Source organism: Thamnophis sirtalis, unplaced genomic scaffold, assembly GCF_051295495.1.
Source record: "Thamnophis sirtalis isolate CommonGarterSnake01/CBP01778 unplaced genomic scaffold, rThaSir2_p1.2 scaffold_3, whole genome shotgun sequence".
Lineage (NCBI taxonomy): Eukaryota > Metazoa > Chordata > Lepidosauria > Squamata > Natricidae > Thamnophis > Thamnophis sirtalis.
This window is the reverse complement of record NW_028261383.1, coordinates 164,120,641-164,139,619: the sequence shown is the minus strand read 5'-3', so window position 1 is coordinate 164,139,619 and position 18,979 is coordinate 164,120,641. Positions and strand designations below refer to the sequence as shown.

General features: G+C 37.4%; 1 protein-coding gene across 1 annotated transcript; it reads left to right on the top strand.

Annotated features, from left to right (window-relative positions):
* Positions 1–388: 388 nt before the first annotated feature.
* Positions 389–18,792, top strand: LOC106539946 (DSN1 component of MIS12 kinetochore complex). The gene is made up of 10 exons (XM_087710677.1): positions 389–1,490; positions 3,018–3,362; positions 7,024–7,097; positions 8,169–8,241; positions 10,444–10,531; positions 11,825–11,884; positions 14,526–14,597; positions 15,446–15,593; positions 16,618–16,705; positions 18,224–18,792. The coding sequence occupies exons 1-10, from the start codon at positions 1,361–1,363 to the stop codon at positions 18,319–18,321; spliced, it is 1,176 nt and encodes a 391-aa protein (XP_087566803.1). The 5' UTR covers positions 389–1,360; the 3' UTR covers positions 18,322–18,792.
* Positions 18,793–18,979: the final 187 nt, after the last annotated feature.

Genomic DNA, 18,979 nt, shown 5'->3' with positions numbered 1-18,979 from the left:
TCCTGTGATCCCCTTTTGGGACCTTCTGATGAGCAAAGTCAGCAGGGAAACCAGATTCACTTAACAACCGGGTTACTGATTGAACAGCTGCAGCGACTCGCTTAACAAATGTGGCAGGAAAGGTCGTAAAGTGGGGCCACGTTCACTGAACAAATGTCTAACAACAGACATGTTGGGCTGGGTTGTGGTCGTAAGTCGTGGAGTACTGGTAATTTATATTTTTGGGTGCTGAAAGTGGAAGGTGGCAGAGAATGAAAAGGTAGTCAATGTGCAAAAAGTAGGCTGTGCTTATCTACCATATTTACCAAGATACTTTGGACTGAAGCAGATTTCTGGGGTTGCTGCATGGTGGGACTGTTAATGTCTATTGTAAGCCTAATGTATCTGTATTGTAATGATCCTCGCAACTACTACATGTCTAGCAATCCTCTGGATATTTGCAGCCCAGATGTGGTAGCCCTCTTTTCGTTGCTATGGGGTGTATGTGATGGGGTTGGTGCGATGATGTCATCACGATGGGTACTCGTATGTGGGCGTATCTGCATGTGGGTGGACCCACCTGGAGAAAGATAAAGTAGCAGTGTCTTGGTTCCTAAGACCATCGAAAATATGTATTTTCCAATGGTCTTAGGCGACCCCTGTGAAAGGGTTGTTTGACCCCCAAAGGGGTTGCGACCCACAGATTGAGAACCACTGCTTTAAAACATAGCACTTCTAATGCTTTAGTGAGAAATATTAGTATTCAAATTAAGCTGTACATTTTCCTGCAATTCTGTAGTAGTAGTTAATAATTCACCATATAGTGGAGGGCCAAGATGTATCAATCATCTATAAAACAGAACAGAGGCTGCATATTTAACAAAGGTAATTCCTTGTTCTTTACAATGCAGAGGTTGAAATACAAAAATTAGGCTGATAGATCCGGATAGTATCTGATAACTCCAACTATGCATTTAATTTATGTGAGGTTGGTTATTACCTAAGGGAAAAAAGTATCAGGTTAAATGAAGTTACAGAGATCTTTAAAGAGCTGTGGATGGAATATTTATACATTTCTTATTAAGCATAGCAAATTTTGCTTATTTTTATATTTGTTTCCCACATGTATGTTTTTTGTATAATCTGAAGCAGTAAATCATGTGAGAATTCTACTATACTTTCTAGATCTTCTCTCCATATAAATATTTTATGGAATTAGACTAATTTGGAAAGCAATTGTATTGTATAAAGTTCAACAAAAAAGCCACAAACCTTAAGCATCCTGAATCCTTTGAATACGGAGAATGTTCTTGGAGAAATAAAACAATTGGGCTTTTCTATCACAACAGAAACACTAAGATAAATTTTATTTTCTAATGTAATGCTTGTGTGTGGGGGGGAGAATCTAATGTTTTCTATGTTTTGTGAGAAGTACACATTTTTTTTGTTTCAGATCAGTTCTCAAGTCATGCAGTCTGCTTCTGTATGTGAAAAAAAGGCCAAGACATTGGGTAAAAGAATTAATACAATTATCTTTGTTTGATCTTCTGCTACTGCTTCGTCACTGTCAATTACAGCTTGCTACAATGTGGGTACCCACCGTAACAAGCCATATAAAGTAAACCATAGTTTAGCAGAATGAGGGCCATTAGTAAGTTGAGGACTCCTTGTATCTCTGTTACTATACAGTAAAGAAATGTGGGGCAAAACGATAAATTGGTTTGTATATATGTATATATATATATATGTGTATGTATGTATGTATGTATGTATGTATGTATGTGTGTGTATGTATATATAGATAGATAGATAGATAGATAGATAGATAGATTATAGATATAGATATAGATTAGATATAGACATAAGATATAAGATATAAGATAGATAGATAGATAGATAGATAGATAGATAGATAGATAGATAGATAGATAGATAGATATACACATATTATGATATGATATGATTTGATATATATAAAAGATTAGACATCGCGATCTCCGGAACTTAAAATATATTATCCAGTTAATTTTCAATAGCGTCTACTAACATCGTCAGAGTGTAAAAACTACCATTGAAGAGATATTTGCCTTTATGCATCATTGATCAATTTGGCCATTGCACACGTGATACGCCCCTCCATCCACCTCCCACTTGTAATTAGCTCTGTCATTTTTGCTTCATACATGTTAATCGATGGAGGCTTAACTCCTGTTGCTTCCTCCCTTATCGTGTACAGCTTGGGCTGCTCATACCCAGGGAATGACTCTGAGCTGTCTGATGTTGCTTTAACAGCATTCTCTCTAGCCCCCTCCCACACTCCACTGCTGCTCCACCTCACAGGCACATTTGATATATCAACCAGATTCGTTCGTTGTTTTGTCCATGATCTTGTAACCGACCCAGCTCATTACTTATTGTCCGTGTCTATTATAGCTTGAAACAGCTTTGCTGGGCTCCTTGGCATTTGGCCCGGGCTGGCTATGTCTCCATGGGACAAATCTGCATGCCCAAAGTGTGTGTGTGTGTGCGTGCTGTCGATCTCTACTCCCCGATAGAAATCCTGCAGGATCTTTCCCAGTGTCTCAATGCTTGGTAAGCCAGTAGCAGGTCGATGTGCCTATTGATGGAGTTATTGTTGGAAAACCAGGCTTCTTTCAATAGGTGTCCCCCTTTAGTTGTATCGCGGGCAACAACTTCAGCCTCTTGAAAATTGAACATGTGATTATGCTCCTTCATATGTGCCCAGATCTAGGAGTGCTGTTCTTTGTGCCGGACAACCAGTTCATATATACACTCTATACTCTATGTATGTATGTATGTATGTATGTATGTACGTACGTACGTACGTACGTACATATGTATGTATGTATGTATGTATATCCTGTGTGCATAGAGTGTATATATGAATTGGCTGCCCGGCACATTTTAAATTCATATAAATGAAAGAATTCAGTTGCATGCTGAATTTCTTTCCATTTTACTTGGAAATATTTTGGTTTTTACATGATGCATGTTTTCTCTACTTTCCTTCTTTGTAGAAAATGTGTATAACAAAGAGATTGTGGCTTCTGAATGCTTTGACAAACCAGATAATATTGCTAGTTGTAGCAATGCGATCCCACTTGAAATGACAGCCAGCAATTCAGCGATGTTGGTCAAGACTACCAAAGAAAAATGCCATCCGAAACATAATCTGAAGAATGAGTGTTCCCATGGGCTTGAAAAAGCATCTTCGCAGGGTATTGAGCCTGTAACACACCATGCTTCAACTTCATTTAATGTATCCCTTGGACAGCTCCCGAGCCCAAAAGTTGCACGTCGCTCCATAAGACGCTCAATGAATCGCCGGAAGTCATTGCCACCTTTTCATGACGATATTTTGGGTATGTTTCCTTGACGCAAACAACAATTAAGGATGAATTTGGTAGGAAGAAGGCAACATGAGTTGAGTTATGAAAGAAGCACAAGAAAGACTCAAATGTCTATACACCAATACACAGAGTATGAGGACTAAACAGGGTGAATTAGAAATTCAAGTAAATGAGGGCAGATATGAAATTGTTGCCATTACAGAAACTTGGTGGCATGAAACAAATGGAACATACAGCTAGAAGGATTGAAATTATTTAAAAGAAATAGACCAAAAGTGGAGGTGGAGTTGTACTATATATAAGAAATAACTACATCTCTATAGAAATAGAGTACAACAACGATGAAAACTATCTTGAATGCATTTGGGTCAATATTAAAGTGGGGGGCGGGGAGAATGACATTGCTATAGGTCTATACTACAGGCCACCCAACCAAGCAGAGGAAGAAGATGAACTTTTTGCTAATCAGCTAACTAAGGTATATAGGAAGCATACCACAATAGTAATGGGGGATTTTAACTACCCTGACATCAACTGGGAAACAAACTCTGCACCAAGTGGAAGATCCAACAGGTTCCTAACAAACTAGCAGACAACTTTGTTTCCCCAAAAATAGAGAAGGGAACAAGGTGATCAGCCAAATTGGACTTAATTCTCACTAACAGAGGAAATGATAGAAGGTGTTGAAGCTACAGGAACCTTGTGGGCAAGTGACCATGCAGTATTGGAATTCAACATTATGCAAACAGGTAGTAGAACAAAGTCAAACTAGACTCTTGGACTTTAAGAGAGCTAATTTCAATAAACTTAGAGCTTGGGAAGGATTCCATGGATGAGAATCTTCAAGGGGAAAACAACCCAAGAAGCTTGGGAAATTTTGAAAAATGAGATTATAAAAGCCAAGTCTAGTACAATACCAGTGAAGAAGAAAAATAACAGCTCCCAAAAGAAACCAGCATGGCTGCATAAAGAACTCTCTGACAAATTGAAAGACAAAAGGGTAAGTATAAAAAGTGGAAAGAGGGGGACATAACTAAGGCAGAATAGTAGCAAATAGCCCGAGCCTGTAAAGATGAAGTGAGGAAAGCTAAGGCTCACAGTGAGGAAAGGCTTGCGACAAAAGTAAAAAATAACAAAAAAAGCTTCTTCCAACATGTTAAAAACAAGAAAAAAGTCAAGGAAACAATTGGTCCATTGCTGGGAGAAAGTGGCAAGAAGGTGACAAGCAACAGGGAGAAAGCAGAACTATTTAACTCATTTTTTGCATCTGTCCTTACACAAAGGGAAAAAACAGTCCAATCTATCAAAAACAGCACCACAAAAATCAGATTAGGAACACAAATTCAAATAGGGAAGAAAATGGTAAGTGAGCATCTGTCTACCCTAGACAAGTTCAAATCACCAGGACTGGATGGATTACACCCCAGGATTCTGAAGGAACTGGCAGATGAGATCTCAGAACCGCTGAACTATATCTTTCAGAGATCCTGGAGCACCGGGGAACTACCAGAGGACTGGAAAAGAGCTGATGTGGTTCCCATCTTCAAAAAGGGGAAAAACAACAGATCCAGGAAACTACAGACTAGGGAATACCAGGGAAGATTCTGGAAAAGATAATCAAGCAGCGAATTAGCGAACACCTAGAAGTACAAAAGGTAATAGCCAAAAGCCAACATGGTTTTGTCAAAAACAGATCATGCCAGACTAATCTTATTGCATTCTTCGACAAAGTGACAAAATTAGTGGACCAGGAATGCCGTTGATATAATGTACTTGGACTTCGGTAAGGCATTTGATAACATACTGCTAGATAAAGTAGAAAAATGTGGGTTAGACAGCATCACCACCAGATGGATTCGTAACTGGCTGACCAACTGTACTCAATGTGTAGTCCTCAATGGAACTGCATCTACATGGAGGGAAGTATGCAGTGGAGTACCCCAAGGCTCTGTTTTAGGCCCAGTACTCTTCAACATCTTCATCAATGATTTGGATGAGGGGATAAATTTGGAACTCATCAAATTTGCAGATAATACCAAGCTGGCAGGAATAGCCAACACTCCAGAAGATACAGAAGGATACAAGGTTGACGAACTTTGGGCACTACCTAACAAAATGAAATTCAATGGTGAAAAAAGTAAAGTTCTACATTTAGGCAAGAAAAACAAAATGCACAGGTACAGTATAGGTGGTACCTTGCTCAATAGTAGTAACTGTGAGAGGTATCTTGGAATCCTAGTGGACAACCATTTAAATATGAGCCAGCAGTGTGCAGCAGCTGCCAAAAAAGCCAACACAGTTCTAGGCTGTATAAACAGAGGGATAGAATCAAGATCATGTGAAGTGTTAATACCACTTTATAATGCCTTGGTAAGGCCACACTTGGAATACTGCATGCAGTTTTGGTCCCCACGATGTAAAAAGATGTGGAAATTCTAGAAAGAGTGCAGAGAAGAGCAACAAAGATGATTAGGGGACTGGAGGCTAAAACATACGAAGAATGGTTGCAGGAACTGGGTATGTCTAGTTTAATGAAAATAAGGACTAGGGGAGACATGATAGCAGTGTTCCAATATCTCAGGGGTTGCCACAAAGAAGAGGGAGTCAAACTATTCTCCAAGGCACCTGAGGGTAGAACAAGAAGCAATGTGTGGAAACTAATCAAGGAGAGAAGCAACTTAGAACTGAGGAGAAATTTCCTGACAGTTAGAACAATTAATCAGTGGAACAGCTTGCCTCCAGAAGTTGTGAATGCCCCAACACTGGAAGTCTTTAAGAAGATGTTGGATAGCCATCTGTCTGAAATGGTATAGGGTTTCCTGCCTAGGTAGGGGGTTGGACTAGAAGACCTCCAAGATCCCTTCCAACTCTGCTACTGTACTGTATTGTATTGTATTGTAAGCTAGGTGAACTATCCCTAAACAGATGGCACCCTAAAATTTGCTTCCAGCTGAACTATCCAACTGGTTGTTGCATAATACTAGGGTTAGCTTTTTTTTAAAGGACTTTCTGCCTTCCCCAGGGCAGCAACCTTCAGCATTAGATTGGAAGAACTGAAAGTTTTAGTCTTTTACTCCTATACACTGAATGCACACTTTTTTGTGTACTGAAGATTTGGGCTTTTTTAGCATAATGTATGCCTTAGTCTAAACACCATGCACTAGACACATTTTGAGAACTTTTAGTTTTACCATTTGAGTGGCTCTAGGTGTTGCAGAGAAGATGTTGTGCTATATTACAGGCCACTGATTTCTGGTCTAAAACATTGTTCACCTGCCCTTAAATAATTGCACTATGATTTTCAAAAAATGCTCTTTACAAACTCTAAGTAAATGAAGTAGTAATGAAGTTACTACTAATGAAGTTGTGAAAAATTTGGGGGCATAAAGTGGTCTCGTTTAATTTATTATTCATCTATTTAATTTATTATTTTCCAACCTTCTGTAAAGATAGTGAACATCAACTCTTATCCAGCACCAAGTTAGAGGAAGGCTCTGTTCTTGTAATAATGCTTACCTGTTCAGAGATAAGTACCACTGTGTAAGGTATGCTTGTGGATTGTATAAACGTAAATTGTCTAAAAATATTAGGCCTAGTATTCGATTATTAAAATATAGTAATTTGAAAACATTATTTCCCAAATTGAAATAATACCATTTTGCTGAACTTTCAGAATTGAGTAAGGCAATTAGCCTGGATTTGCCAGAGGTTGAAAGAATGGCAGCACTCCTTCTTTCTAGTTTCCAGGTAAAGTTCAAGTTATATCTTAATGGGGTTGCCACTGTGGAAAAGTGGTGACTGACTACACAGGGTTTTTCTTTGTTGAGTTGGATACAATGGTGATGGTAGCATGATGAACTCAGCAAGGGGGAGACCTACATATTGTAAGAATGTACAAGCTTCTATCTAAACTAGACTCTTATCAGAATGAGTCCTGATTAGCAATGAAGTTCTTATTATAGAAAGTGCTAATTTTATTGATGTGGTTATTGAGAACTACCGTATTTTTCAGAGAAGACGCACCTGAGTATAAGACGCACCTTAGTTTTTTGGGAGGAAAATAGGAAAAAAATTCTGCTTCCCAGGTATTCATTTTTATTCCCATAGCACCAGAAAAGCAAGCAAACACAATAGTATAATAAAATGACGCTTTTTGTCACTTTTTTTCTTTTCCCCAGGCCTGGGGAGGGGGGGTATCTTAATAACCTTAACCAGATGTCTGGGCATTCAGCCGAAAGCACTTAACACCTCATAAAATGTCACAAAACTGAATCAACAAGCCAGCCCAGTGTTTGCCTGAAGGAAAGCATTGAGAAAACTCAGATAGCCTATAGGAAAAATCCCTGCCTTGCCCTTAAAGGAATTATCCCCAAAAGAATAGAACTAGTCACAGGAACTTGGGAAATTTTTCCAACAGTATGCCGCAGTAAAAATATTGAAGCTTTTTTTCAGCCCTAATGAGGTGCTAACAATGAGTAAAGTGATCTTCTGTGCTTTGCCTGTATGACTTGTTAGCACCTCATTAGGGCTGAAAAAAAGCTTCCAAAAAACTGCATTATGAGTATAAGACGCATCCAAATTTCCACCCTCTTTTTGGGTGTGTGTGTGCATCTTATACTCTGAAAAATATGGTAGTTGATGTATACAATAAGTGCACTTCTGATTATTGAAGCCTGATTGGGGTGTTGGTACATACAGTATATGGCTAAAGGTTCTCTTATTTTTAGTAGCATTGTTGGAAAGTTAAATTTTAGCATGGATTCTGTGAACATTTAAAGATCAAATACATTCAAATTTATTTTTTTTCTTTCCTGTTAGTACTCTGCCCAAAAGCTTGAGCAGTCTCTGGGGCACATGGAAGGCTTTGATTTGGAAACTTTTCAGCAGAATGGTAAGTTTTATGTATGGTTTACCTCAAGAGAGAAAAGGTTATGTCTCATCTGAAGAACACCTGGGAATCAGTTTGGTCAAGACTGTTGATCTTAAAACAAGTATTCTGAGAAGCTGATTCTCAGCAATCTAAAAACCTGTCCAAATTATTTCGGAAAATACTTTTGAAGGAAATCTGCCATATTTAATTCTTAAATGTGTTAACTTGGCTTTTGGTCTTCACTGAACATAGCAGTTGAGGGGGGGAGACCCTCAGATAACTATCATGCGCGTATTTGCAACTAGCAAAGATTTGGAAATGTGGACCAATGGTCTATCACAGTGAGTGCCCAAACATGCTTGTGTGTGCATGTGCCCATGCCAGAGTTCCAGAGACCCGAAGCACAGCTGGCCGGTGCGGGCATGCCTCTCTTTTTTTTGCCATTTTTTGCTGTTTTGGGGGGCATTTTCAGGCTGCTCTGGGGGCCATTTTCCAGGCTGTTTTTCAGGCCAAAACCAGCTTGAAAAATTGCCTGGGAAATGGCCCCAAAAATGCCCACAAAATAACCTGAAAATGGCTCAAGAAACAGCCTGAAAACAACCTGAAAAATATCCCCAAAATAATCTAAAAATGGCTCAAGAAACAGCCTGAAAATGCCCTGGATTTTGGCCATTTTTCTGGCCCTTTTCCAGCACTCCAGTGCCCACAAAGACCAGTTGATGACGGCACATGTTCCAACAGAAAGGGCTCTGTGTGCCACCTCTGGCACGTGTACCATAAGTTTGCCATCACAGGTCTATTAGCAGGACACTGATTAGGCATATAAACTATTGTACTGTAGAAGATGTAGCAGAACCTGATAATGGAGTCAAATGAGGAATCATTCTAGAACAGGCCTGTCAAACTGGTGGCCTGTGTGCTGGATACATCACGCTTAGGCCACACCCACCCTGGTTCTGCAGGCAAAAATCGTCATGATACATCACAATGTTAATGCAGTCGAGTTTGGTGTGGTCTAGAGTATGCGTGGCCACAAATGGACTAAGTGCAACCCCTCTTGAATTCTGTTGACCTTTATCTAACATCAAGATAATGCTGACAATTAGTTGAGTAGATTCCTGTGCATAAGCATGATTAACAAGAAATCAATTTAATTGGAACTTCATACGTATGTAGTCCTGATCTTTCACGTTTGACACGTACTTGCTAACACTGATTCTTCTCTGTTATAATTACCTTTGGCATCCCATTATGTGAATTGAAATTTTATTTAGGAATACAAGAAGGTCTTGGAGGTCGAATGAGAGTTTATTTAGATATGAAAAGTATATTAATGATTGTAAAAAATTGCTATCTGAATACTTTGTTCTGAATAAGAATAAGGGTACTTTCATGGGATTTGTAGGGGATGAAAGTAAAGCGTATATGAGAGGAGTACTGATGAATATAAACAAAATACATAGACATAAACAAGGGCAAAAACGAAAAGAATTGGAAGAGGAAATCAAAAGAAAAATTTGAAATGTATCCAAATTGTGTTATAGAGGGAAGGAGGTGTTTTAACAGGAAGAGATTTAAAAGGCATTCCGGGAATTTTTTTTTTACAGAATTGTACAAAGGGGACAAAATTAAGGGTTTAGATATAGACAGATACTTAGATAAAGAGATAATACCCCTGGTTAGAGAAGAGTACAGGCAAAAGTTGAACCAACAAATAACCTCTGGGGAAATCCTGCAGGTAATCAAACAAGTAAGATTAGGAATAATGTAAACTGCTTAAAGTTTGAGTAACGGCAAGAAGCTGAGTTCAACGTAGAGACTTTACTGACTTTTTTTTCTTTTTTTCTTTTTTTTTTAATTTCCTTGGTTTTAATATATTTCAGACTGTGTTTGATAAAAAAGAAATCAATTTAATTGGAACTTCATACGTATGTAGTCCTGATCTTTCACGTTTGACACGTACTTGCTAACACTGATTCTTCTCTGTTATAATTACCTTTGGCATCCCATTATGTGAATTGAAATTTTATTTAGGAATACAACCAATGATTCCTTCTTTCTGTGTATTACAAGAGAAAATCAATGGTGGTAGACAAAAGTTCAGGAAAATTTGTCCTTTGACCTTAGTAGAATACAGAAATCTCATCTCCCCACCCCTCCCCTTAGTGATCTCTCATATAGCATTTCATCCTATTCACTCTGGGTTTTCATTATCTTTTCCAGTGAGGTCACTTTCAGAAGAGCTGAGGCTCCATACAAAGAAACTGATCCTGGATGGAATGGTGCAGAAATGCTTTGATGACCCTAAATGGTAAAATGACTATTTTTTTTAAATATGTTCCTACTAAAACATGTTCTTATAGTCATGTACCTGACACATGGTTATATATTTCATGAATTCTTGGTGATCTCTGAACTTGGTTATTTTCCTGCAGACATTTAATTACAACAGTGCAAGGGAGACTGGAGTTTGCTGACTATCTAACAGTTTGCCCTATCATTCTTGATGGGGATGTGGCTTCCCCCTTGATGGTTTCTTGACTAGGCTACTGTTTCTTTCCTGATTGTTCATGTGGTGCTCTTTCCTGCTTATCAGGGGGTTAATTGCAGAAGTAGATCTATTCTAGGCTATGCTTCCTTCCTAGGCTTTTGATTATATTGTAAATGGTATGTACAGGTAGTCCTTGCCTTACAACAGTCCATTTAATGACCGTTCAAAGTTACAAAGGCACTGAAAAAAGTGACTTATGGCCATTTTTCATACTTATGATTGTTGCAACATCCCCATGGTCATGTGGTTTAGATTCGGATGCTTGACAACTGATTCACATTTATGACAGTTGCAGTGTCCTGGAGTCATGTGATCCCCTTTTGCAACCTTCTGACAAGCAAAGTCAATGGGGAAACCAGATTCATTTAAATTTTGTTATTAATTTAACAACTGCAGCGATTCACTTAACAAATGTGCTCAAAAAGTTATAAAGTAGGGCCAAACTCACTTAACAAATTTTTCATTTAGTAACATGACTTTTGGGCTCAATTGTAGTTGTAAGTTGAGGATTACCTGTACTCTTATTAATGCTCCATTATAGAGCTTTCACAATATCAAGGACCTAAGAATAGAAGAAGATGAAATTATGACTTCACTTGATGTCATAGAATTCATGTCCATAGATCCAGAAGTACCCAAAAAACCACTGCAACATCATTACACAAACAGACATGCAACCTAATAAAATATACTGAAACCCAGAATCACGACATTCATCAATCTTTGCCTTTCAGTTCAATGGACAAATATATTAAGAAATCATGAATTCAGTACTCGGGATTCTTAGCTAAGATTGGGATGTGATGCTAGAAGCAATAGCATTCTCACACAAACACTAAAACTTTAGATCTGCTTTCTAGATGATAAAGCTTAGAGATTTACAATAACCCAACAGTTCACCCCCAAGCTACAGATATTCTCTTCATTGTATGCTGGTTGCATAAGAATTGCATATTAACATTGTAGAAAGAACACAGCACAATAAATTAGAAACCATTTTTAGTTTCCTTTAACTTAATAGTGTCTTAACTCTGCATCTTCTTTCTATTTTAGCGGTCTGTCGGATCCTGCATTCAATAAATTGGTGATTACCTTAAAGGACACAATTGTGAAGTAAGATAAGATTCCAAACCCAAATGCATTGTAATAGTAAGGGTGCTGCAGTAATCAACTCAACTTCGTGATTTTCAGTAGAGAATAAATTTCATGGAAGTATCTAGGGAAGGATTTTTTTTTTAGTGTAGTAATGTTTTACGACAGAAAGTGTGGCCATAAAAAGAGATTCTAGGTCCTCCAGTTACATCACTGCTTCCCTGCCATACTTTTGTAAACCTTGGAGGTCAAATAAAAATTATTACACCTAGCTAGGAAAAGATTGTCTTTCCTGGACAATAAAGTGGTAAAGGGTTGATTTATCTTTGTTCTAAAATGAAAGTCTTTTTATTTTGTCATTAAGTATTGCTTAGTTTGTTCTAAAAGGAAGCTTGATTAAAATAGTGCTGTATTACACCTAGCCATCTGATTGTAGGCTAAAACGTTCTTTCCCATCTGGTTCAAATTCTTCCTTCTCTCTCATAGTTAAACATAATTCAGCATTATATCTGAACTAATCGCCATGCAAATGAGAATGAACCTTAAGCATATTTGTTCTCATTAGCATAATATGTTGATGCATGATTAAAGGCTGTAAGTGGAGTGACAATGTGCAATTTGCTCCAGGAACAAGTGCAAACAACCATGGGCTCTTCCTTTTCTTAAAATATCAGTAACATTATGCCCACATAAGAGAGAATAAAAATTTGTATTTTTATAAAACATGTACCGTATTTTTTGGAGTATAAAACCAAAAGAGATGATAAAGAATGGCCCTGAGTTGAAGGGTGTCCTAAGCAGGTCTTTCAATTATGTTATAAGTAGGATACAATAAGAAGAGATGATTTTAAATTGTAAATGGCTTTGTAGTTAAAGCAACCATCTTGAATTGAGACTGGGGAAAAACTGGAAGCTAGTGAAGACTCTGAAGAATTTGAATATTATGTTTCTATTGCCTCATTGCAGTCATACCTCTGCCACAGTAGGTTGAAGTAACTGAAGTTTCTGAGGTATAGCCAAGGGCAGTCTAGAATATAACACATTGCAGTAATCTAGTGGAGCATTCTAGAATCCTCTACCTAGCTATAAAAAGCAAATGACTCAGGATGTTGACTTTTGGATCCAGTCATTCAGGCTTTTAATGAACAAAATGTACTTGACTAATGGAACCAAAATTTCACAGCAATTTCCATGCTGTGCTTTTTTCTCTGGAACCCCATTGTTTATTTGCTCTTAGTTTTCTTTTTGTGAAGTACCAAGAGATATTAGGCCATTGTTTTTTGTACTGGTTTTTTTTTCCTAAATCTGATATGGTATGTTTTATAATGTACCTTATTTTTCAGAGTATAAGACGCACCTTTTTCCCTCAAAAAAGAGGCTGAAAATCTGGGTGCGTCTTATACACTGAATACAGCATATTTTGCCTCCTGAAAGTCCGCTTTCTTCACCAAAATGGCTGTGCATAGCCTTTAGAAGGCTTTCAGAGAGCTCTTGGGGGCTGGGGAGAGCAGAAATGAGCGAAAAATGGGCCATTTTTTGCTCAGTTTTGCCCTCAGCCCCCAGGAGCACTCTATAAGCCTCCTAAAGGCTATCCATGCCCTTTTTTAAACAAAAAACTGGCCCGTTTCCCCCAGAAATGGGCCTTTTTTTGCTCGTTTTTGGCCCCCACTGCACCCCCCCCAGGACCACTCTACAAACCTAAGGGATATTCATGTCCTTTTTTTGGAAAAAAAACACAAAACCAGGCCCATTTTCGTGAAAAACAGGTCGTTTTTGGGAGGTTTGCAGAGTGCAAAAACTTTAAAAAAAATTTCCTCTTCAAAACCTTGCTGCATCTTATACTCCGGTGCATCTTACAGTCTGAAAAATACGGTAATTGCAATACTTGTCTAACATAGACTAATAAAAGCTTTTGTGCTTTATAAGCATTTTCTATTTATAAATTTAACCCATTCAATCATTCATTTTTAATGCCTTGATGTCATTTTCTGTTCCTGAAAGGGAAAGAAGCTTTAAAGAATACTTTCCTGTTAGTATTTATTTATTAATTTACTAAAATTTTACTTTAAAAAATCCATTGGTTAAAGTCTGTTATTTCTATTAAAACAATGAAACTGGAAGCAAGAAGAGGTTAATTCATTTTATAAGCCATATATCATCCATCCCTGAACCATGTTCGTTAAAAAACTATAAAACTGACTGAACTTTTAAAGATGGAAGAAAATTCCATTTTGATTGTAATAACCCCTCCAGCATTTCAGAGCAGTCATGTGTTAGAGGTGAGATTATTATAAGATCTTAAGATGGACTTCCTGTATTAAAGTAGGTAGTAATTCTCAGAACCACATGAGCATTGCATAATGTATCATCCAAGCACGTGCATAAATCTGACTCCCCAAATTGTTTAAAACTATGGATTAGCTCTGTCTGTTTCCATCACATGAAAATTGAGTTAATTTTATTAGTCTTAGCTGAATGGAACTGATTTATGAACATCCCGCGAGAATATGGAAGACAAAGAGTGTACAGTATTGATGGACCATGTAGTGCCATATACAATTCTCAAGAGACCTTTCTGTTAAGGCTACTTCAAGTTAATGACAGCAAATGACAGCGCTAATGTCTCTGGTGCTGAAGCTAATTATAATCTGTATTTTAACAGGTTTTCAGCAGAGAATCAAGCTTGGGATGAGCTACTTCTGTCTTATCAGAAAAAAATGGAAGAAATATCCAGGTTAGGATCTTTATCCTTAGATTATTCTGAAAGCAGGGTTACAAAGTCAAAGGCTATAAAATTTATATAATGTAATGCAATGGACGACAACAGAAAAAAAGTGAGTATGGACAGGCCTATACATTTTAATTGCCATTAGTAGGTAAACCCCAAATATTAAAACTGGTGTTTTTTAATATTTCCCAATAGTTAGCAATTTGAGTGAGGGAGCAGTAAAATGTGAACTGGTCAAAATTTGTTGATGCTGTTGAATTTTTCAAGAGTGGTTGAACTGAAATGGAAAGCAATAGTTAATATTGTTTTTAGTGACTAGCTGCTAAGAAATGGCTAATCTTCATCTCTCCAGGAAGGGAAGTTGGAAACTTCTAAAAGGGGTTTAGACTAGAGGTTGGGGATTGTTGAAGATAAGGAGGCACATCCAATTTTGAGGGTCAGGAAAGAGTTTTAACTAAGTCAAGGTAGATATATAATTCCGTTAATGTTTGATCAGAATTTTTTCCTTATTTTATTAACCTTATAATTGTTCACTCTAAGGGCTACACCAGGTTTGGTAACATATAACAAATATGAAAGTAATATTGTACCTCTAAAGGGATTTGGTTTTTTTATCCTGAACAGAAGGATTCCCTTCTCATTTCCCCAAAAGGTGAAGGAAAGGCTTGCCGGTCAGATATTGTTGGGAACTGATAGTTGGCATCTAGCTCAGAAAAAAGGGAGGACTGGGAACCCAGAATGAATGAATGAATGAATGAGGGTTGGGTCAAAATCTGACAATCACATACCTTGTAATAGTGAATTTACTGGCCATTAAGTGCTGATTATTGTGATCTTCTTTTTTATCTTTTAAGGCAGCTAGAGTCATGCGAGCTGAAACAGGCACCAGAGGAATCTTTCAGCTACCTTGGGACATCCCAAGCCCATGTACTTCAAGCCAAGCCAGACTATCAGAAAATACTAGATTGTCAAGCAGAAGTCTTTTATTGCCTAGAGGGAGTGGTGAGTGATGACATCAGTTATTGTACCATTGTTTTGTCACTCCTTTCTGTCTTTTTAAAATTTAATGTTATTAACTAGCATGAATTTTAAAAGGGCAGTAAGGAATATCAAAACAATGGTGCAAGAATGGAAACTGAAAACTTTATAACAGAGGTAAAATAATAACCAAACATAGATTGTTGAGGTAGAAAGGCACTTGAACAGTACACTTGTCAAGGCAACATTTTTCCTGCGCATGAGGAATAGACAGTGAGGATGTGGGTAAAGCCATCTAAGTGATACCGTGTTTCCCCCAAAATAAGACAGAGTCTGATTTTATTTTGACCCACGAAATATGGGCTTAGTCTTATTATCGGAGGGAGGGTGTCTTAATATTTTGGGGATGCAGGAGGCAGCAAGCATGGGACTGCCTGTCCTGTCACCCCCATCGCCTCCCCCCCCCCTGTTCTTTGTGCCAACTGACCATCTGGCCGGCACTGCTCTGATGTGTCCTGTCACTGCCCTGCATCAGGTTGGGCTTTCTTTACGATGGGGACAATCTGGGGAATGAGAGATTTAGGAGGCCTGGGTTGGCATGGGGCAGTTTCTCCAGTGAAGCATCTGATTCATCCCCAGGGGTGAATGTTTTGCCTCCTCTCTGCCCCGGCTTGGAAGCGGCAGAGGAAGCCTGCCATGCCCGGCGAGGGGGGGGAGAAGAGACAACGAGGAGCCACGTCTTGCTCCACGCCTCTCACTTCTTCCCCACCCCACCTGCCACCCCTCTCGCTAAAGAGATGGTGGGAAAGGGAAGCAGCCTGAATTCTGTTAGCATTGGGGCAGGGTGGGAAGAAATTCTGAAGGAGGCTAACCAAGAGTCTAAGAAGGAACTTCTTAAACATTTCACATTGGTTAGTTGAATTTGGAAGTTCTAATGACCCACTCCAGTAATATTTAGTTTAGAATAATAGAGGGAACTGGTCATTTAAAGGATCAGAATAGATCATTTCTGCTGCATTGTCACCTTTTAAATAATATATCTTTTCAGCTTGATGAAATCAGTCAGTTGGGGAAAGTTTGTCAGACCTATGCAGAAGATACTACATTATATCTCCAAAAACTATCAGAACAACTTGGTAAGTCATGGAGTGGCTATTATTTTTGTATAACTGAAACAAATTCCGAGTGGTTTTTTTTCCATATCAAAAGTTTATTTTGTATATTTATTTAATTTCTACACTGCATGACTCCATGTATTAGACTCTGCCTAATACATATACCCAATGCACCAAACAAAAAATAATCACTCATGCATGTAAGTTACAAAAGGAGTTAATTTGTTGTATGTAATGTACACATTTGGTCTATCTGAAGTCTAATTTCAGGTAACCCAAATGTTGAAAGTGAGGGTCTGTTGTTCTCCCACCCTACCTATTTATTTCAAGCTGATTTTCAGCTTTATTGTTATGAGGTTTTAGATTTTTAAATGTCCCCCATCACCAAGCACTGGAGGAAGTTAAATTCTATTTTAATTGTAATAGTAAGAACAATATTAAACTCATGGGATGTAATTGTATTAACTTGATTAATATTGGGGTTTTTTGTCATGACACAGAATGGAAACTGACAACACACGAACATTTACTATTTTACCCTGAAAAGTTGTTCTGGATAATTGGGGAACTTTACAGAACAGTACTGTATAAGACATTGTCACAATGGTTTGGACATTAGGAAAATCTCCTTTTCCTACATTGTATTTCTGTTTTCTGTAAAGCAGAATCAGCTTTTTTGGTTTATGGCCAGATTACTCTGGATCCAACCTGTAAATACCAGTATTGCTGATGTTAATGCAATTCAGTTCATATTGATTTTACTCTCCATTAAGAGAAACTGCTGCATTGCACATTGGAAAGATATGTTACATTAACAGATTTGGATTATAATATAATCTTGGAAATGTATGTTACATTAACCGATTTAGTTATACAGTAAATCCATTGGAATAGAAAACAAATTGTATGAGAAAGGTTAAATATATTTTGGGCTTATTTTTACATTAGATATATCATGAGTTTTGTTGGGAAAACTTGTTTGTAGTTTTAACTATAGTTTGTTATGTCTGAATTCACAATTAAATTAGACTGCAAAAAATGGCATTTATCTTTCTACAAGTGTGAAACCTTTATTAAATGTTTTTATTATTTAACATTCTTATAATTAAAACAAACTTTAAACTTAAAAAATGAAAACAAATTAAATAATGCCTAACAAAGAACACAAACAAAAAGAGAAAAATATCTGCCTTATATTTTATGTTATCAATAGTCACAGGTTTACCAATAAATTCATTACTATAATATACATGTTATCATTGTAAAATATCAGAAAATCTCTCCTATAATAGTAAACATTGCTGTATTCTTTGATTAATAGAAATGCTACCTTCTCCAAAACAAATAGGTCACATTTCCAACAACTATCCTTAACATCTGCAATAATACCTATTTCTTAAATGATTACATGACCATAAAGCTTAACAGCGCTATATTAAGATTTTTAGTGTCTTGTTAGGGTCCATTATTTTGCTGTTCTCCAGCATTCAGTTAATAGCATAAGTATCTGGAATTAATACAACATTCTTTCTATTTCAGCATCTAGAACTTTCCTGACATTAGAGAAATCACCAGCCCGAAAACTTCTTAGGCTTTTCCAGACAAAATCACCTGTACTGCCACCTCCAAAGGATTAAAGAAAGTTTCAGTTTCATTTTGCAAACAGGTTTTTCTTCAAGACTGTCTCATTCTTCATCTGACTTTCTAAAACTGACTTTGGAAATATCTCAGTAGGCCATAGCTGTTAGCAACTTAAATATTGGCTTGGCCATTGTTACTGAAAAGAGCAAGAAGCTGATCTCTCTACGATGTGTGGTAGAGGGGAAAACAAAGGAAGAGAACAACAGATAGATATAGCAGCTTTTCATTCTGTGTTTGAGTGTATTTTTTTCCATTCTACGATGAACATTTGATGAATCGTAGACAAGTGTGTAAAAGTCTTGTAGTATTTTTAGCTGTTTTGTCTTGTACTGTCTTCAATATTCTGATGCTATTCAGAAATAAATGTTACATTCCTAGATGTGAAAATCAATTGCCACATAGACAGGCAAATATTGGTAAAAATAGTATTGATTTCCAAGTGGAATGATTAAAGGTTTTCAACAATCCCATGCTATGGAACAGGAATTTTTTAGCAGGAGGGAATAGAGTTTCAGAAGAGTAAATACTTATGCACCCATGTTTTGTACATTTAATATGCAATAAACAGTAGTGGAGGATGCTATAGTACCATAGTTTACCATACTCTGTTGGTGCCAGGTGCCATCTATAAAACATTTTGTACTGGTTTTCCTT